The sequence below is a fragment of the Artibeus jamaicensis genome, unplaced genomic scaffold (assembly GCF_021234435.1).
Source record: "Artibeus jamaicensis isolate MK-2021 breed Jamaican fruit bat unplaced genomic scaffold, CSHL_Jam_final scaffold_847, whole genome shotgun sequence".
Classification (NCBI taxonomy): domain Eukaryota; kingdom Metazoa; phylum Chordata; class Mammalia; order Chiroptera; family Phyllostomidae; genus Artibeus; species Artibeus jamaicensis.
This window is the reverse complement of record NW_026522057.1, coordinates 10,300,729-10,322,299: the sequence shown is the minus strand read 5'-3', so window position 1 is coordinate 10,322,299 and position 21,571 is coordinate 10,300,729. Positions and strand designations below refer to the sequence as shown.

The 21,571-nt window shown below is 48.3% G+C and overlaps 1 protein-coding gene across 1 annotated transcript in view; it reads right to left on the bottom strand.

Moving 5' to 3' along the window:
- CSMD2 (CUB and Sushi multiple domains 2) overlaps nucleotides 1–21,571 on the bottom strand; it is a 546,707-nt gene that overhangs the window by 187,010 nt on the left and 338,126 nt on the right. Inside the window, exons 14-15 of the mRNA XM_053660680.1 lie at nucleotides 9,599–9,925; nucleotides 5,522–5,716 (exon numbers count right to left, since the gene is read on the bottom strand). Of these exons, the coding sequence (XP_053516655.1) occupies nucleotides 5,522–5,716; nucleotides 9,599–9,925 (522 nt within the window). The remainder of the gene's footprint in view (nucleotides 1–5,521; nucleotides 5,717–9,598; nucleotides 9,926–21,571) is intronic.

Here is a 21,571-nt window from a genome sequence, read left to right as displayed (position 1 = left end):
TGTTTGTGGAGCTGGTGCCTTTATGGAGGTAGTGAAGGCTAAATGAGGCCACAAGGGTGGACTGGGGTCCTCACTAGAAGAGGGGGGACACCAGGAGAGCCTGCGCATCCAGAGGAGAGGCCAGGTAAGAAGGCAGCCCTCCGCTGCCACGAAGAGAGGCTTCGGGGGAAGCCAACCCTGCTGGCACCTTGGTCTTGGACCTCGAGCCTCGAGAACTGTGATAAACAAATGTCTGCTGTTTAAGCCACCTGGTCTGTGATACTTGGTCACGGCAGCATGAGATGACGAATGCCCTGGGCTTCTGATGAGCGGCTGGTGTCCTCGTGAGGGATGACCCAGCCCTCCGGCCCTCTGAGGCTGAAGCCGTGCAAGGCAGTGATGGTACAACAGAACGATACAGAGAACTGCTCATGTGCGAGAGCCCTGTCTTTCCTGCGTGTTCGTCTTGCAGTGACCTGCACGGTGGCCACTGGTGTCAGCCTCACATCACAGCTGAGGAAGCAGGTGCAGAGAAGTGAGGCACGCGGCCCGGAAACACGCAGCTAAGAAGCGGCAGAGGCCGGGTTTAAGCTCGGGTCTGACTCCAGCAACTGCATTTCTACCCACTGTGGGCGGGCTCGGGAACGCCCAGCCTGATTACTGCCCTCCAAGGGCTGTTTGTTCACTGAGTGTCCACTGTGAATGACCGGGGCAGTGAAAGCCTTTTCCTCTGTCTTCTACTTTGTCCAGCCCACCGGCACCCTTCTCCACCCCTCCCCATTCATGTAGAATGAAACGAACTTTGGAGTGAGACAGACCTCATTTGGTGATCGAGGGAAGGTTCTGGAACCAGAATATTTGGATTTGAATCCTGACTCTCCTCCCATTTGCTCATTTGTGTGATATTCGGCACGTTATCGAACGGCTCTGTTGCTTCAGTCTCCTCATCTGTGAAGTGAGGGTAGTAACGGCACCTGCCCCACCTGCCGTTGGGAGGATGCAGTTGGACAGAGTATGTAAAGCCCTTGGCCTGGCGTCCAGCACCTGTTACAGCTCAGGCACCACTGGATTGGTGAGCTCAGGCAAGTCAATCATCTTCCTGCCTTCCAGGATTCTCATGCACAGAGAGAGCATAATGATATCTTTCTCTCAAGAGTGACAAGAAGATTGAATAAGATAATGTTAGAAATGCAATAACTACCCCTACTTCTTCCTCGGAGGCCCAAGCGAGCTATAACCATCACTTAGAATCTTCTCGTGGGAGTGGGGAGAATTGACCTTCTTTCTTTTGTACAGAACTTGAACAAGTTTCTGATTATAAAAGTAACACATTCAGAAAACACAGAGGAAAAAAAACTGCGTGTGTTTATACGAGATTGTTTAAGTATTTCTCTCTGGGGAGTGAGATCGAGAAATGTGTTTTCACTTTGAACTTTATCTCACGCGTGCATTATTTACACGTTTTACAACCACCAAGTATTACTTTAAAAGTGAAAATACACACTCACCGCAGATCATCTCCTGTTTTTTCACATATTTCTTGTAAGTGACATTTTAAAAAAAGTCGGTTGGAGTCTTTGTCTTTTCATCAGGAGTTTAATGACCTTTATGACCCGTCTGTCTTACGACTATCATTTTGTTTTACGATGTTAATGTCTGCCGCTTCCGTGGGGGGTCCTGTCTTTGTCTTTTGTGTCAGACGTGTCTCTGTTTTAATTTTCCACTGGGACATGGGAAGTAGAAAAGCTGCTTTTCATCCCGTTAGTGGCTGATGCTAAGTCCTTCAGAAACACGTTTGAAATTACATTCTCTCTAGTGCAGGGGTGTCACAGGTCAACAGGGGCCACATCAGCCTCACGGTTGCCCCTGTTCGAAGGGCTGAATGTCATTTTAGGACTGTATAAACATAACTACTCCTTAACAGTCAAGCGAGAGCTTGGTGCTGCTACTGGGTAGAAACAAGGTGTGGGGTGGATAAAACAAGGTAGAGGGCCGGGTTCGGCCCGTGGGCCCTGTGTTTGCCACCTGTGCTCTGGTGACATAATTGAGGAAGAATGAATCCAGTAACAGTGTAGCCAGGAGTCTGGGTTCAAATTCTGCCCGTCACTTATAAGTTGGGAGAACCCAGGCAGGTGACTTAACCTCTCTGTGCCTCAGTGAAAACAGTAACTACACCTACTTCCTAGACTGGCGCATGGCTGAAATGAGTAAGGAAAACACTTATCCCAGTGGGATACACTTAGCTGATGATTCTTCTTTAAGAGGTGGAAGCGAGGAACGTGCAGGGCGCTAGCCAGGCAGTCCTCTGTAGATGCCTTCGCTACCTGGAAGTCTTTCTTAGGAAATTCCCCACTTTAAACATTACAAGCACTTATGTTCTCTGGATCAGGGGTCATCGAAGTCCAGCCCAGGAACCAAATCCAGCCCCTGTACTCATGTGTCAGGCTGTTTCCATAGAGCGATGGCTGGTGGTGGTTCACCAAGCCCCGAACACTTCCTAGCTGGCCCTTTAAGAAAACTTTGTCAACCTCTGCTTTGCAGCCAGATAATCATCCTTCTTTCTAAATTTAGGAGAAGCAGCCATTTTCTCCCTTGTCCCATTACAGCCTCTCAAAAACTAAGTGGCTCTTAGCATATATTAAAAGATTTTTTAAAAGACCATTAGCATCTGCATTTAATTGTCCACAAGGTGGGGATGCTTAATCAAAAACAAAACTGGGAAAATTGAAAAAGACAAAGCTGCTGATTACAAAGCAGGGTTCTCCCAAGGCTGGGACACCAGAGGTCAAAGCGGCCACCAGGGGCTGGCTTCCCAGGGGCTTCTCCACCTGCCCTGCCCTACGGTTTTAGGTCTGGGATTGGCCACTGGACGCGGCATCTCTCACTCTGCCCCTCTGATGTGCTGCTCCCCAGGCCCCCGGAAACCAGGGTGGCAGCCAACACCCCTTTTACTCAGAGAAAAATGAGCGGGCTCTTCCTCCCTCTGCCACGTCAGGGTCTCTGTAATAGGCTGCCCCGTGTTTTTGGTCCCTCAGGGTCAGAATAAATGGAATGGTTCTAATTTCAAAGTCAGGACTTTGCCTATGAAACAGCGGGGTGTGTTAAGGTCTATGAGCATGGGTCAGACCGTCTCCTGCATCTTGCGTGGTCTCGAGTATTTCACAGCACTTGATGGCCATCGGGCAGGACGATGGCCGAGGAGCACCTGACCCCAGGGGCAGCAGTGCAGAGATGAGGAGGGTTCTGCAGAAGGGTCGGCTTGGCTGGGGCTGAGCCCCCATAGGCTCAGAGGCACTGGGACGTGGGCTTCTGGCCCAGAAGTGAGGAGGGTCTGGGTGGGAAGATAGGACCGAGGTGGGGTCGGTACAGAAAAATATAATAGTGGTGAGACCAAGTGTCCAACTGAGTGGCCTGGTGTTCGTCCATGAAGAGTGAAAGGAATCAGGGTGCTCGGGTGAGCAAGAGACAGCAGGACATCCTGGACCCGATGGACCAACGCGAGGGAAACCACCAAGGTTGAAGGAGAGCACCAAGCACCAGGAAGAACGAGGGGCCAGCCTGGGGAAAGGTGAATGACCACTGACTGACAGTCCCCAGACCCTGGGCTCCGCTTGGCTGCTCCACAGGGCCATCAGCTTCACCCGCAAACAATCCCATCAGACATGCATGACCATCCCCTGCTGCCAACGTGGGAATTCCCTCCTCCGCCAGCTCCACAGCTGGGAGCGGGTGGAGCCGCGAGCTCCGTGCTGTTTCTCTGATGTTAGAGCTCATGTGGTTTCCAAAAGGGCTCGCTCTTCCGGGGGAAGTGGCAGAGGAGGCTGTGGGGACCTCGCTGTGGGACTTTGGAGAGCAGAGAGCAGTCTGCTCACCTCCTGACTGGGGCAGGCGCTGGGAGGGATGGAAATGTACTCTCTGACGCCCCCAAGGGCAGTGACACTCATCTGACTGGTCTGAGGAAAACACAGCGAAAATCAGGGGAAGATAATGCTCACAGCCGACGCTCACTGAGTGCTGCCTTTGCAGGGCGCTGCTCCAAGGACGGTGCCTGCTCACGACAGCCCCGCGAGGAGGCTCCCATCACTACCCACGCTTTACAGATGGGGCAACTGAGGCACAGAGAGGCCGAGTTGCTCGCCTAGCGTGACTCAGCTGGTAAGTTTCAGGGTGGAGGCAAAAGGTGGTCTGCTGAGAACGGCCCCCTCACCCCTGCTCTGGGGGCCATTAGAGAGGCTCTAACCGAGTTAACAGTTCATTCATTCATTCATTCATTCATTCATTGATTCATCAAGCAGTATCGCCCGCATCTAGGTGCCAAACAACACATCAGTTGTGGGAATACGAGGCCAAAGGTGATTCTCTGACCTCATGGAGTTTATAAACCAGTAAGAGCACAGCTAACACTTTGGGGTACTTACTTCATGCTGGGAACTGCCCTTTTCATTTGCGTCTTACTGTTATCACCTCCCTACCCTTTTAAGCTGAAAAAAACAAGAGGCTTGGAGGGGAGAAGGGGCCTGCCAGGATTCCAGCCCAGACCCTGGCACATGCACTGTGCTCTCCGTGGTCTCCCCTCCTCCCCCACCTGTCATCTCTGGGGCGGTGCTCCCACTAAGCACACCCCGCTTTGTTCTCCTGTCCTTCCCGCCTGCTGGCCTGTGTGCTCAGATTTGGGTTTGGGGACGGGGTATACAGAGAGGTCTCCCAGGTCACTACCTACCACCCACACGTGGGATGAGAGGAAGAGGCTTTCTGGCCCCCAGCGGCGGGACCACAGCCCCCGTCTCCTTGGACACGGGCATGGCACCAAAGGCCCACAGGATACACGTCACTCACCCACTGTTTACAAATCTTTGTCAAGGGCCAATTCTGTGCCAGGCAGCGTGTGTGGTACACAGATTTGATGTGATGCTGCCCTCAAGAAGCTTCGTTTGTGTTTTGAATGCCTGCAGTTTGATGAACAGATGGCTCATCTCTGCAGTGGCGTCAAAGCCTGCTCTGAGGGGGTAAGGCAGGACTCGGGAGACGCCATGGTAACCCTCGTGCTTGTGTCAAGCTGTGCTTCTGCTGGCTGGTCTGCCCTTAGTCTCCTGGAGACTGACCACAGGATAATAAGGCTAACAAGGCTAACAAGGCAGGTCTGAATGGGCACACAAAGGCCAAGCCTGGGAGATGTCCCCGGGCATCGGGGAAATCAGTGTCTGGAGGAGGAAAGAGTGGCAGATGCAGCTGCCTTGGGTAGGAGCAGGAAGCTGGACTCCTGATGGCTGTGACTTTGAGCATCCCCAGTTGAAACCGGCGTTTGAGGCCTGGCAGTCTAAAACCGGTGTTTTCTCCAGTCTACTCTCTGGTTACAATGAAAACTTCTAGGCCAAGTGGTCCTTTGAACCCCTGTCATTCTGGTGTGAGGGTGGGAGGGTGGCCCTGAGTCCTGGGAGAAGAGGCAGGGTGCCATGGGAAGGCACCACCGTGGCTCAGGCCCCTTGGTCCCCTCCTCAGCCTCTCCGGTGACAGCCACGGCCCCCGGCCCGCAGGCACATACCTTCGCACCGCAGCACGGCGCTGTTCCAGACCACGCTGCCCTCCTTCAGGATGCAGGTGATGGTCTCCGAGCCCTGCGTCCCGAGGAAGCCTTCGTCACAGAGGAATGAGATGGAGCTCCCCAGCTGGAGGCTGTCACCGAACCGTTTGCCATTCACCGGGACGCCGGGATCCGGGCACTCGTTGTGCCGGAAGGCTGTATGGATGGGGGTCAAGGGTGTGATTAGGCTGAGCTGGTGTGCGGATGGACCCCCCCCAAAGAAAATCAGCTTCATTAGGATGTCCCCCCCCAGACCTTGTCCACTTCTGGGAGAACCCACCGTGCTGGAGGGAGAGCCAGATGCCCTAAAACCAGGGAGCGATGTGCTGCACTGGGCATAGAGCAGGGGATTGTTAAGCCTCATCTCCTGCCTTCCCGAGCACCTCATCCAATTTCACTCTAATGAACATTCACAGATCAGTGGTGGGCTCCGTATTTCTCATATTCGCTCATTTACATCATATAATGATTCCACAAAGCAGCTATTATTATCCCAGTTTGCAAATGAGGAAACTGAGGCGTAAGGAACAGATCTGTCTCCTCTCTGTCAAGTCCATTCCGTGCTTCCCTAACTTCAGACAGTGATGGACCACTTATGTTGCAGGTGAGCTGGGCTCCAACCCCTGTGACGTTAATAGACACTAAGCATCGGGAAGTAGGTGCCCTGGAATCAGCGCTGTCCGAACCCATTTCCTTCGTCCCCGAGCCGCTGTCAGGCGGCCTGGTACTCTCCCAGGCAACTGATAATGCAGTCGGGGATGGGGGAGGACAGAGTCAGGACACTTCTGGGTTTAATCAAGCTTTGCCTCTCGTTAGCTACTCAGTTCTGGGCAACTTATGTAATCTTGCTGAACCTCTGTTTCCTGACCTATAAAATGAGGTCGTACTTCCCTTGCAGGGTCATTCTGGGATAGAAATAAAATGCAAGTTGATACAAATAGGAAAGTGGAGAATACTTGGTACAGCTGCTGATGGATGGCAAGGGCTGCTGAAGAATGAGTCCCATCCCTTCTTCCCGTTCCCCTCCATCTCCTCCAAGCATTCTCCCTGGCTGCCTCCCTCAGGGGCGCCACCGTCCCAGCACTCAAGGGGCTGAAGCCACACCCTGGTTGCCCCCCTGCTGTTTTAAGGACAGTGGCTTTGCAGTGGGAACCAGGCTCCATGGCTGCCTGGGCAAGTACCACTTTAAAAAACTTGATTCGCACGTCTCTGGAATCCTCTGAAGATGGGAACCCTGGTGTGGTCAGAAACAGATGCAGCTCGCCCTGGGGACTGATGGATCTTGCTGGAGGCAAGAGGCCTGTAGACCTGGGGAATCCTTCTAACTGAAGGGGAGCTGTGGGGGGATCTGGCACGGAGAGGAGTGTGATGGTCCCTCCCAGAGCCTCCGCGGGGTCCCCAACTCCCTTCCCTCCTTTCCTTGTGTGGGTTGCAACCCCCTTTGCACCCCTTTGAGATGCAAAACTGAGGTCAGCCCGGACCTCAGTCTCCCACACTTTCTTTATTAGGAACTAGGACCATAAGATTGCCCCGCCACACACACATTCATCTGACTATGAAGCAATTTTCAATATCCGGGACCAAAAGCTCTACGTCCGGAATTTCAGCACTGCCCAGTTCTACCTGCGTGTCTTCTCCAACCTGCCTCCTGCTGTGTAAGAAGGAACAGCTCTCAGCCTGTGACGTTTTTGGTGTGGGGTCCACCATGGTGACTGCGGAGTGAGTGTCACACAGTAGGTCAGCAGAGTGCTCACACAGTAGGTGCTCAGGAAATAGTGGCTCCTTCAACATTGTTGAAGATATTCCAGAGCTGGCGGGGAAGGACTGGGTTCAGTCCAAGGAGCTCGAGGGGTGGGAAAGAGTCACGGGTCCTAGTCATAAGGACACAGGTTTCAAGTCACGCTAAGGGGAAGCCATGGAGACAGCTGTCTGGGGAGAGGAGCTCCCGACACCGGCCAGACTCCAGCTCAGCCTGGATGGTCGTCAGCTGGGCTGTGCCCCAGGAGATGGCTGTCCTGCAGGGGAGACCATGCTACAGATCTTCCCAAACACTTGGCCATGGATTGTTGTTCACCAGCTTCCTCAGAACCGCCTCAGAAGCCTCTTAAGAAGTAGATCCTGTGGCCTCAGCCCCTTGGAGATTCTGATTCAGCAGATCTGGGGTGGGGTCCAGATTCTAAAAAAATTATTTCTACCTAACCACCCAACTGCCCATCTGTATGGATGCACAGAAAAATACCTGATGTCTGTAAGAGTGTTCACCAAACACTGGCGAGAATTGTTTCTGGGTGGGGGTTTGGGGTGGTGGTTACCATTTCTCCTGTGACCTGCCCTGTGTTTTGAGTGTGTACCTACTGAGTGTGTATCACTTTTACAGTGGCGGAGAAGCCTGGGGCAGGAATGTGAGGCAGGACCTTGGTCCCCGGGTTGGGCCCACCACCCCGTGCCTCTTTCTTCCTCCCAAGGGCCCAGCATTGGCTCCTTTCCTGGAAAACAGGGACTCGCTAGGGTTTGGTTTTCCTGGGAGATCATGAGCGTGAGTTTCTGCTGCAGGTGCCCCACTGTGTCCACACTGCCACTGGCCCTGCCAAGTTCTCAGCTGTCACCATCCTGGACAAATGGGGTTTTCCTGGAGACCTCTTACTGTTCTTTGTCCCACTTCCCCAGGGGAGAAGGAGCGTTGAGTCATTCATGGATCTTTCCACTCAGTAAACATTTACTGATCCTTACCACATACCAGATGGGCAGGGAGTAATACATCCCCTATCTGTCCAGAGCTCACGGCCTCATGGGAAAGCAGGCTGACCTAAACGCTAAGCTGCACCGATAGACAGGGAGGATCGGGGAAGACAGACTGGGCTCTGCCTCCTCCTGCCCGTGGACGACGGGGGCAGGGACGGCCTGGATGAGGCGTGCTCCGAGGAGGCTGTCCCTAGTGAGTCTGGTGTCCGAGGAAGGTGCCGAGGGGAATGGCAGGGAAATGCTTTAGCTTGGGTTTCCCCTGGAATCTGGGGTCCTCAGTGGCTGGCCATTTGGCACCTATTGTCTTCAGCTTAATTCTACCCCAGGGACCAGTGAAACAAGGAAGTAGGATCTGTGTGCCACGGATGAGTGTGGGGGGCTGGGCGGAGATCAGTTCTGTCAGAATCACCAGAGGGACCAGCTCTGTGTGTGTGTGTATACGTGTGCGTGTGAGGTGGTGCTTGAGTTGGGCACTGGCATTTCATAAGCAGCCTCTGGGAAGGATCTGGGTAATTCTCCAGGCACACCCGACTGTAGCCCCACTGGATGATATGTCATCAGTCAAGGTCATGGGTCTACAGCTCATTAGAGCCTGATACGTACTTCTTGCTGCCTTTGGTGGCTCGTTATTTCCAGTCTCCAGGGTTCTGCCCCCACCCCCGCCCCCACTATAATCCCAGGAGACACAGAAATGAAAATAATCACTGCCGAGCTTCAGGTTGCTTCTAGAAGGGGCCTGGGATTGAAGCTGGAAGTGACAGACTCTGGACTGTGGCCCTGAGAGGGGCGATGAGGAAATGCCCCAGCAGTCGGCTCTGATGCAGTGTCGGAGCGAGACAGACACAGTGCTCCGGACTTTTGTTCCTGATTTGAGTGTGGGAGTGGGAACTGGGCGAAACCCAGTGTGAGTGGGTCCCTGGGATACCTGCAGTCAGCAGTGAGTGGGCGTTCAAGACCACAGGGAGCAGATCGGAGAGGGATCAGTCACTACTGAGGGGATGACAGAGGCTTGCTCTCCCTTGGGCCCTTCACGGTTCTAGCTGTACCTGCTATTTCTAGGAGGCAGGGGGTGGGAGAAATGAGGTTCCAGGCTCTTTTTACATTATGTATAGGAAATCAATGCTGAAAAGAGAGGGACTCCATGGCAAAGAGCACCCTGCTGGCAGCCAGCGCTTTATGCTTTTCCTGGTCCTGCTGGAGCCCTTGGAACTGGCCCACCCACACTGACACGCCTCCACCATCCTCAGAGGCTGGCACTCAGAGGGATGGTCTGCTGGGGGCAGAGAGAGGACTCACTGGTAAAGGTGATGTTGAAGCCCCTCTTCCCTGTGGAGTGGTCAGTCTGGAACTCAAGACGGGCCACGTGGCCGCTGCTGGTGATGGAGGAGGGGAGCTGGTTTCCTGAGAAGGTGCCCAGGACAGGGGCCTCGGCGGTGGCCCCATCCTTGATGACCAGGAAGTCGAACTGAGGCTCCACGTCAATGTCATTGAAGGCCAGGTGGATGCGGCTCTCGGGCCGGGCCAGGATGAGCCAGACGCAGTGGAGGTGGTTGCCGTAGTCCTCCGGGTAGTTGGGCGACAGGACGACCCCAGAGGGGCTGGTGAAGTTGAAGAAGCAGGAAACTGCAAGAGAAGAGCAGGGGAGGTCAGGAGGTGTCCCTGCACTCTGCCTGGGCCGCTGAGGGCTGTCAGGGGGGCACTCCAAAGGGGGGAGTGCTCTTAGTCTAAAGAGCAACCAAAAGACAGGGTGACAAGAAGGCTGGACTGGCTGGGCTCTGAGCTCTGGGCAGGGGGCGTGCTGGGTTCCGTGCTGCGTGTGGCGCCGGGAGGGGTCTCTCTGGCAAAGGGCAGACGTGGCACAGTCACTGTTCTCATGGCCCCTCTCTCTCCATCAGTGCTCACCTCAGGAAGCGTCTCATGCTCCTGGTCCCTCATGTTGGGGAAAAACCGTCACTCAAGCTCAAGTGTAGTCACAGTGCCCAGCTCCTTAGCTGGGGGACCCCCCCAGGTGGTAGCCAGAGTGGACACAGTCCAAGTGCATAGCTCTCCTTTAACACTCTGGTGGGGAACTGACAGGCGTGCCCTGGGGATTCTGACAACCTCAAAGCTACAGAACTGTGCTACGGAGGTGCCAGGTAAGCCCCGCCTTTCAGCCACCGGAAGCTTTGGGAGGAACCCGGGGAGAAAGGGGACGGTGTCTCCCCCTTGAGGCCCCGCCCACTTCCTGTTATCCCTCCTGTTTTGCCCTAAGGATCTACACCCCTGAAGACCCTTACTGTAAACCCTGTTCATGCCAGTAACTAACAGACCCTAGAATGAAGCTGAGGCGAGGGAAGTGCTACACATGGAAAAACAAACTATTACACTGAACCGAAATGTTAAAGGAAAATGAAAAAAAGTAATTGTGACAACTATGCCAAAGGCAAATACCAGTATTGAGTTGGAATTTTTTAATTGTCTAAGAGTATCACCAAGATGGGCAAAGAATATGCTCGGAGGATTCATATGAAAAAAAAAAAAAAGAATTACTATGTAAACACAGTCCATTTCAGTAGAAAAAAATAAATAAAAAATATACAACCCAATATTGCTGAGGCTTCATGGAAACTCATATGTATTTATTGCCAGTTGGAGTGTAAAGTTGATATAATCCTTTTGGAAGGGAGTATATGAATTCTCATCAACAGCCAAAAACCTATTCAATATTCTGCCTCAGTAATCTCTAGGAATTAATTCAAAAGAGAAAGAGCCACATGGACGAAGAGGTTTATAATGACATAATTTCATTACAGAGAAAAACTGTGAACAGCCTATGTGTCAGTCCTATAATGCGAGGTATATTGTAACATTTAATGTGATGCGGTTTGAACACAATTATTAAAGTGATAAATATGACCCTGTAGGAAGGAGAATATTAAACATCACTCTAAGTAAAACGGTAGATCATAAAATTATATGTATACTTTTGATTATAGCTCTTGAATATTTATTTCTCTATGGGTAAAGGTTAGACATGAACCCCAAATAAAAACTGTATTACAGTAATATGTTTGTGGGTGATATTTTATCAAAATGAAACAATATTTAATTTTTCTGACTGTCAAAATGATAGAGGCTCATTCTAAACATCTTTAACATATAAATAAAAGTATATAAAGAAGGTAAAAACTAATGTGGACAAACATTGAAATCCCTTTATAACATTTATACTGATGGCTGGTGTTAATAATATTAAAACAAGTAAATTAAATATTTGACTTATTAATGATAATACAGGTAAGGTGAAAAAAATAACAAAATCATGTTTGTAAAATAGGAAAAACACAAAACAAGGGAGCAGTGTGGCTCCTCTGGTGGGTTCCTCCTTCCCTCCCCGACGCCAACGCCCCCCCTTCCTGCGTTGGGTTCACAAGGTCATACAGAGCCCTCCCTGGGGATTCAGCAAAGGGAAGCCGAGACCTGGGCACATTCGGCCTTACCCTTGTTCTCTCCGTCTATTATTAAGTATAGACAGAGTTGGAGTCCAGGGGAAGGTAGGACATGGAAAAGCTTTAAGCCAACACGAGACACAGTTAATAGTAATTCAATTATGATGATGATGCTATGTCACTGGGGGTTTACTAAGCGCAGGCCCTGTGCTAAGCACTTCCGTCAGTTCCTGGATTTACCACAATGACACTGCAAAGTAGGTACTGTCATTAACCCCCTTTGAAGATGAAGACACTGAGATACACAGAGGTTAGGTACCTGGCCAGGGCTGGGCATCTGATAAATGGTAACAGCAAATTCGAGTTCATGCAAATCCGGGCAAATTGAAAGCCATCTGACTCCAGGGGCGAAGCTCTTAGCGGTCCTTCAACACTGTCTCCCAGTAAGGGAACTGTACTGCCCACTGGGCTTCGGTCTAACGGTGGGGTCACAGCTTGTTCTTAGAATCTGCTGAAGATCTGGGTACCAACCCCAACCATTACATCTGCACTGCACTGGGGGCTCTAGGCCGGACACGGATGCCCTCACACGGCTGTCCCACCACCAGCTTTGTGGACATGCAGCTGCAAGCATAATGCAAACAACATGGAGTCCTGACCTAACAGAGACAACAAACACCTTCAAGACAGAAGGAAAAAACCACGTGGCCTCCTCTGAAGAACAGCAACATTGTGAACTGAAGACAAAGAAGGACCACAATGTTGGAGGGAATATCATCAGGGGAACCGTAAGCACGTGAACAAACGGATTTGCTGCAGCGGAGAATTTAATTAACAGTCCTTGAGCCTCCATCTATCACTTCATTCTTCTTTACTTCACAGCCATGGGGCTTGCGTGCTGCACAGCTCCAGGGGTACCATTCTGAGCAGCTACACGGCAGCTCCACCTATCACTCTCTGAAATGATCTTGTTCACTTGTTTATGGCCTGTCCCTTCTTCTCCCACACTCACACACATGCTCCCGGAGAGCAGAAATCTTATGATTCCCCTGAGTCCTGAATGGCTCCCGCAATGCCTGCCACATCATAGGAGCTCAATCAACATTTGCTGAATGAATCAATGAGTATTTAATGGGTGATGATGTCTGAAGAGATGGCGACATGAATACACATGTCTCATGTCTCCATTGCATTCCAAGACCCAAATGCCAGAATGGACCAAGGTCTGTATAAAGAGGTGGTGGATGGATACTTGTATCGGCTCTGGAAACTAGGGAGAAATACAGTGGTGTGCTCCTCCATGCATTTCTCTTAGATGTAGTACAGATCTCTCCCTATGTAATTTAGAGCAGGAAAGAGTATGACCCGGCCAAGCCATTAAACAATAGAGATAATAGCTCCCAATGTTAAAGACCTCAAGAATGTATTATTCACACAACAGTCATAAAAAGCCACTTGAAGATGTTTTCTACTGAACCCAGAGATGAATCAAAACAAAGAACTCAAGTATGGGAAAGTTGTGGTTAATAAAAATTTTAGAATGCATTGGAAACTGGCAAATAAACCATATAGTAAAGTATCTAAATAATTGCTATAAACATAGTTATAAAACAGAATGCAAATTTAACATTTATTCTTTGGAAGAGAAGATACAGGCTATCACTCCTGCCCAAACCCCAGGGTAAAATATTGTAGATTATGCAGATATATAGAATAAAGTGGGAGCGAGGAGATATGCTAATTTCCCCAACTTAGAATAAAATTCTGTTACATACTTTCTGTGGTTCCACTTGAGAACTATAGGTTAAAGCATGGTTTAAAAGATATTAAACACAATTAGTAATAGACTTTTAAGGTAGCTTATCTTAAAAATTATCAAAGGGGGAAAAAGTATAGCAGTCGATGTAGCAACAATTAAAAAGTTAAAAAATAAAATAAAAAGGAATTGAAAGGAAACACCAAAGAAGTATGAAGAGGGAAAGTATAAAGTGAAATGCTAAAAAAACAAAACCCTCAAATTATTTATAACAATAAATGTTTATAGGTTAATCTATCCTAGTAAAACATAACCCTCATTTGGAGACAGGACACAAGGCTTAAGGAAAATAAGGGAATGGGCCAAGAGACCTCAGGAGAGGCTTAAAATTGGCCAACACCCAGGCCATCACAGGGTCTACAACCTTCCCAGGTGACTCTACTGCACAGCCAGGGTTTGAGAACTACTGATGGGGGCAAGTACAAACTATATATATTAAAAAAGGAGTTGTCATATATCAGACCCTTGGGTAGATCAGACTCTTGGATGATCCTTTTTTCAGGCCGAGTCCTCTAGATAGATACCAAGAAACGTTTATTTTTGCACCTAGAAAGAAACAGAGCTGATAAACTGACACTAACAGTGGAGGAGCAGGTCCCTACAGCTGGATCTCCCACCCAAGAGAGAGCTCAAACCTGCAGCAGCAAGGGCAGGGGAAGGGCGTGTGCATGTGTGACAAAGGTCTTGCACTGGGAAAATAGGCCTACACGTTACACTGAGGTGTTTCTATGAGAGAGCAGAGTTTACTTCTTGGTGCAAGGAAAACAAAACGTGTTGTGACTGGATCTCATCACCATCCATCACCCAGTTCAAAAGAAGGAAAATGAGGTGCGTTCTCCCTTTGGAAGTAGTTATCAGGTTGTGCAAATGGATCTTGACCTTGGATAAGCCTTTAACTTAGGGAGCTCTCATTACATGACTCAGACTTTTGAAAAATAATAAAGGTAGAAAATTTGATAGCAAGTGAAGTACAACTGTGCATAATATCAGGTTATTATTTAACATAATCTTGAGTAGAAAATCAAAGGAGGGTTTTTGTTTGTTTGCTTGTTTTAGCCCTGGCCAGTGTGGCTCATTGGTTGGAGCACTTTCCCTTAACCAAACGATTGCGGGTCGATTCCTAGTCAGGGCATGTCCCAGATTGCAGGTTTGCCCCTGGTCTGGGCGCAGGCATGGGTGACTCCTGGTCCGGATGTCTACAATTCCCTGTCCTGGTGCGGATCCCTGGTCTGGGTGTCCTGGTCTGGGAGTGGAGGAAGACAACCAATCAATGCTTCCCTTGCATCGATGTTTCTCTCTCTCCCTTCCCCCCTCTCTCTCGAAAAAGCAAATGAAAAGGCCCTCAAATAAAAGGAGCTCTTTGGAAAACGCTCTTTAACCATCTTTTCTTCTGGTGTTGTCACTGCTAGCCTCCCTGCTTTCAAAATGATGATTCAATTTCTAGAGGACCGGCAAAGCAAAACAAAATCCAAAGATGGTATTTTAAAAATGGATGATGCTCACATTCAAAATAAAGATATGACAGTTATGGTACATTATGCCCAAAAGCACTGAAGCAAACAAAATGAACTATTTAAAAATATATAAGAATAGAAAAAAATATGTTCATCTGAAGTAAAAAGTAAATAAAGACAGAGAGGATCTATAAAATACTATGAGTGTGTATGTGGTATATGAGACTGTGTAACTTCAAGCCAGAAACATTATCTTATTTAACAAGTGCCCATAAAATACTACAGAAAAAGGCTTTATATTAGGCTGCAAGGAAATCTCAAAAAATTCCTCCACAAAACAAAAACTGTTGGGGCATATTTTCTGTTCACAGTGCAAATAAACTAGAAACCAATAATAAAATAATAAGGAAAAGTTATAATCACTTGAAAATTCATAAAACCTCTTCCTAAATAAGGTCTTGAGTTCAAAGAGGAAACAAAAGATACCAATACAGACAACTTTAATGATGATGATGATGATACTAAGCCAAAGCCATATTTAAAGGCCAATTCATAGCCCTATTCATGATTAAATAATAATTAAAATAAGTAAAATGAGTGTTTAAACTCAACAAGTAACAAAGAGAACAGCTAACCAACATTAAGGAGAGAAGGGAGAACGAACTTAATAAAGATAAAAGCAGAAAAAAATAACTAAAGAGATCAATAAAAAATAAACTTTTCATTGGTCTACTCGAGAAATAAAAAGAGAAAGAATATGGAAACACAGAAAAAATAAGAAATTAAGGCTATAAGTCAATTATAAAAGAATATAATAATAGTATATGAAAACATGTGAAATATTTACAAAATGGGGAACTTCTCAGGAAATTCTGAATCATCAAAACCGTGAGAAGAGGAGCACCTGAGACAGCTGGGACATCCTTGGGGAAGAAGTGGTTTCATGGCTACAGCTTTAAAATGTTAAACAAACTATAACAGCCATGTCATTAAAGTTAATTTTGATACAAATACCCCTATAAAAAGTATATATAATACACATATTCACACCCACATAGTCACACACCAACACACCCAGTGTAAAAAAATAAAATCCAATCTGCGAAGTACTAGATCAAATTCAGCCCTAAAACATTAAACTAACATGACCTTATGATGGAAACAACACTATTTTTTAATTAAATTTATTGGGGTGATATTGATTAATAAAATCATGTGGTTCTCTTCCCCTTTTTCTAATCCTTGCCCAAGGATATGTTTACTAACTTTAGAGAGAAAGGAGGTGAGGAGAGAGAGATAGAGAAACACTGATATGAGAGAGAAACATCCATTGGTTGCCTCCCATATACACCCCAACGAGGGATCAAACCCATAACCTAGGTGTGTGCCCTGACCTGGGATGGAAACTGCCACATTTTTGGTGCATAGGATGATGCTCCAATGAACTGAGCCACCCAGCCAGGGCAAGATCATATAGTTTTCAAGCGTACATTTCTATGATACATGATCTGTATGTCGATTGTGTGCCCAGTCGACACCACTGTATACAGTGATGGAAGATGACTTGACTTTGGGTGGTGAATAACATTTTGACAGGTGGAAAAAATTTTAAATGAGACATAAACTATTTTTGTGGATGACTTTATATGGTTAAGATGACAATTATCCTCAAACAATTTAACATAATTCCAGGCAAGACTCATGCCTTCCTCCCTCCCTCCCCCAGCCATCCTGGAACTTAAAGCAATCATTGAGCTCTACCTGTTGGAATAAAGAGGTGAAAATAGTCAAGCTCCCTTTCAGAGAGATGAGAAATAACAACATATAAAGTGCTAGTTGGCATCCAAGAATGTTGTATGCCTGAGCTCATTAACCCTCACAGCAGCTCTCTGAGGTGGACAGCATTATTATCCCCATTTTACAGATGCAGAAGCTGAGTCCAGGTTCAGTAAACTGCCCACAGTCACAAAGCATGTGAGTGATGGGGCTGGGACATGAAACCAGTCCAGCTGGTTCCAGAGCCCAAGCTCTCAACGCCAAGACCTACCCTCTTCCAGTGACAGGAGGGCTTGCCAGTTCAGCTATAGAAACATATTACGAAGCTGTAATAATACAATCTGTATTGTAATAACTTCATATGAGAGATCAATGGAACCAAAAAAGAAAGTTCAGAAACAAATACCGATATCTCAAATTTTAGTGTACAATAAAGGGGGCTTTTCAACTGCGGGGTAGAGGTTGACTGATTAACAAAAGATGTCTGGACAGAGGGCTAGCAAGTTGTAGAAAAATTAGATCCACACCTGGCTCAATGCACTACCGAAGTAGTGGAAGAAAACGAGAAATATTTGTATAATTTCAGAGTAGAAAAAGGACTTTCTTAGCATTATATCCAAGTTAGACATCGTAAGGAAAACAATATTTTTAATTACAGAAATGAAACACTTTGGAAGAGAAAGTATTTGCAAGTAATTATAATGAAATATTTACTATGCTTAACATATAACAAACTACAATTCAGTAAAAAGATAAACCCTCAAAGCAGAAATTTGGGCCAAGAAAATTAACAGGCGACCAACGAAAGAATAAAGTTGGTCAATAAAGATGCGGGAAAATGTACAGTATATGACAAAACAAAAACCTCAAACAACAGAGCTACCATTGCAAGTTTCCATGCGGGCTTGGCAACAACACCGCGTGGAAACTTGGTAAAGAATGGAGAGAAGCTGGCGGGGCAGATGGAGGCGAGGCAGCCAAGAGGTAGGAGGAGAAACTGGAGAGCGGTTTCCAGAAGGAGGAATGGCTATTTGTTCTGAAATACAACTGAGCATCTGAGTACGATGAGGATGGAAAACAACCCACTGGCTTTCTTGCAACAAGAGGCTTGTTGGTGATCTTGGTGACGACAATTTCTGGGGAGGCTGACACTGAGATCAAAATGGATGGGGTGACAAAGGACCGGGAGGTGAGGAACGGAAGTAGCAAGGGAAGACATCCTGTCAAAAAAGTCTGGGTGTGAAAGAGTCTCAGAGAATGGTCAAGGAGACGTGGGGTGTGAAGATCTTCACTTTTAAGGTAAGAGAGACCTGAGAAAATTTAAATGTTGACGAGAAGGGCTTGGCAGAAAGGGAGAGGCTGCAGAGACAGAAGGAGGGTGACAGACACGGGCATGAGGTTCTAAGCAGGAGAATCTATAGCAAACCTTTTGAAATAGTGGGTTGCAGCCCATTAGCAACAGGGTATGGGAGAGATGTCATGGGTCGTGAGCTGGATGCTCAGAAAACAAAAGAAGGAGAGTGGAAAACATCTGAGTGCATCACAGGTAGCGAGAGGTAAGTACTGATTGTGAATCCCATGTTTCGGTGCTGTGCGAGCGTGTGTGTGAGTGTCTACTGTGTTGCACTTCATCCTGGAGTGAATTTTAAGGTGTTTGATGGTCCCTGATCTAAAGCCTAAATGGGATGCACAACCTTCAGGGAGAGAAGAGTGAGCATCTCTGTTGTAAAAGGTGGAAAGGTGAGAGGAAGGGTGGGGATGGGGATGACCTTCAGGCTTGGTGTCTTTGCTGTTTGGAAGTTGATGTTGCCTTCAAGGTGGGAGCCAAGGTCATTCTCCAATGCAAGGTGAGGAGAGGGGGCTGTTCATGGGCTGGAGGGTAGATGATGCTTGAACTAGCTTCCATAGGAAGAGGAGAATAGGCTGACTTCAGAAACACAGATGGATGGATTGCCAGGCGCTGCTGCAGGCTTGATTGAGATTGGTGACCATGAATTTGTAGCAGAACCAATTTGCCTGGTTGGGTGCTTTTCTCCAGCAGTGCTCACTCAAGCAGGAGAGAGCCAGTGAGATTATTTTTGCCTCACTTGTGTTTCTGGACAAGTAAACTGAGGCAGCTCTGCTCTGAATGCTGTAGCTGAGCTGGAAGCAAAGGCTTCACAAACCCACCCTGGAATTTCTGATGCTTCTTTCTGCTCAGAAACTCAGTGTGTGTTAATTTTCATCTGTGTTATTTTAACATCATCTCTGGCCCTGGAGCTCTTGAAAGTTATCATTTGACTTCACTGGGCCCACAGAAGCTGTGCGAGGGTCCCAAGGTCACACGCATAAGGGGTGAAAGTGATCACCCAGCAGCGCTCATCCTTGTAAATCAGACCACATTAAGGCTTCTCTTTAAGGAACATACTGAGGATGCCTTCTAGAAACTCATACACATTCCAAAAGCAGCATCAGGGATAAATGGACTATGCTGACCATGTATTTCCTAAGCACACAGTATGTATGTCCTTTTATTGGATTACAAAACTCATGGTGTGTTCAAGTTTTGACATTCCTCTCTTTTCTTTTTTTTGGGGGGGGGGCAATTCCCACCACCCAGGCAGGCGCAAGCTGGGGGCTGGGGTCCTGGGTTAGAACAGCAGGGCATTCATTCATCAGAGCTGACCTCTCCCACGTTCCCAAAACACGTTCCAGAATTCGGTCTGTCCCTCCTGGCTGCCCCTGCCCAGTCATGTGAAAGCTTTCCTCTTCTACCCGACGTTTATATGTGGGGGTATGAAAGGATCTATTTCAGGGTCACCTTCGCACACTTGCACACTCTCTAGCGTACCCCACCCCACACATGACTCCTTGTGTACAGACTTCCTTTTCCGGGCTCCAGACTTATATGTCCAGTGGTCTTTGAAACTCTGAAACATCACTGCCCAGCTCAAGTATTAATGGAGGACCCACTGACCCGGAGGACCCGGCTCTAGGTACAGGTGGGACATTGACAAGGAGATAAGCAAGTCCTCGGCCCTTGTGAAGTTTACATTCCGGCAGGAGACAAAGAATACAAGACAGGGCAAAGGGAAAACAAAGTGAAGGGAGTGGGGTTGGTGAGGGGCCAGCTGTCCCATGGGAATATCGCTGCAGGTGGAGGGCGCTGCAGGTGCAAAGGCCCCGAGGTGGACCTGAGCCTGGAGGAGGTAGAAGGGAGGCCAATGTGACCAAGATGAGCCAGGTGAGCCACGGTGCCAGGAACAAGAGATGAACTGGAGAGGATGGCGGAAGTCTTTTAGACAATGAGGAGTTTGGATTTTATTACAGCGATTAAACTAAATTATGTCCGAAACTGAACTCCTAGTCTTCTTCCCTAAACCGGGTTCTCCTAGAGTCTAGGACTGGGGACGTTCCCTGGCTTCAGCACACGATTCAGACCTGCCGTCGCTGAGTTGCACGCCTTCCCTTATTCCTCCTCTCCCTCCTCACCTAAGCCTCCCTCCTGTACACCATTGCCTTGCAAATAACTGCCAGCAGCCCAGACCCTGCATATTCCAGACTTGGAATGAAACTGATTGACATCTCTCCTGGCGATCCCTCAGGCATCTCAAATGCAAGTCCAAAATTGAATGCTTGATCCATTTTCCTGGGCCTCTTTCATTCCTTATCTTCATGAATGACAATACCCAGTTGCCTAAGCAAGATGTATCAGCTCCTTCTCCCTCAATCCCATATCCAATCAGTAACTTCTGTTGATTCTGTCTCTTCCACGTCTTTTGGACTTGTCACATCCTCATTACTGCTCCTGTTAAGCCAAGTCCCTCTTCCCGCTGCAACTGTCTCTGCCTGGTTTTCTGGCCTTAAATCTCACTCCTTTTGAATCCACCCTCCATATTGGCTTTAGAGTGAATTTTGTATATCACAAATGTTACATCCTTGCTTGGAACTCTTTAAAGACTCCCTATTGTACAGAGGGTAAAGCCCGAACTCCTCCAAAGGGCACGAAAGACCCTCAAAAACCCAAGGCCCCTGCCAATCTCTTTAATCTTTTTTTCCACCCCGTTTTGCCCCCTTGCAGCCATATTAGACTATGCACAGCTCTACAAATGTGCAAGGGTAACCCCGCGTCTTGGAGAAGCTATTTCTCTCTCTAGAGCGTTCTTTTCTCCTGGACTGAAAGACAGCCCTTCGTGGCTGCTCACCATGATTATAAGGGAGAATGTCTGGATTTCCTTCCGGGGCACCCCAGTGATCCAGGGGAGGGGACAGCTGGAAAGCGCTACCTTCCAGGTCAGTGGGGCCTCACCTGACTCCCAGAGCAAGAGGGGAGTTACCCAGGTAGCCTAAGGCAGCACCCCTCCTCCTGAGCCCCCCCCCCCCCCCGAAAACTGCCTTTGTACAAAGGGCCTGGAGGAAGAGTCTCTAATCCCAAGAGGGGCCGCCCAAGGCCCTCGTAGAAAGTCCAACCCTAGAAAAGGGGAGCAGCGCCTCCTTCAGGAACCACGGAGTCCAAGAAAGGAACCCGCGGCAGCCAGCACTGATCTGATCTGGTGAGATGATGAATTTGCTCAGGGCTCCCGGCGGGGGATGGGCCTTCGTGGTCTGACAAGCCTCAGCGCCTGAGCCAGAAGCTGTGTAAACAGATCGCAGCTGCTGACACTCTGTGTCGCCTTGATAGCTCTCTGAGTCAGACTGCACGGCCCAGTGGAGAGGGTGCCGTCTGCGTTGAGGCCCTGGGAACACACTTGGCATACGCACAATTTCGAAAATTTTACAGAGAAAAGGAGCTGTTCACTCTGATCCTGAAGGTGAA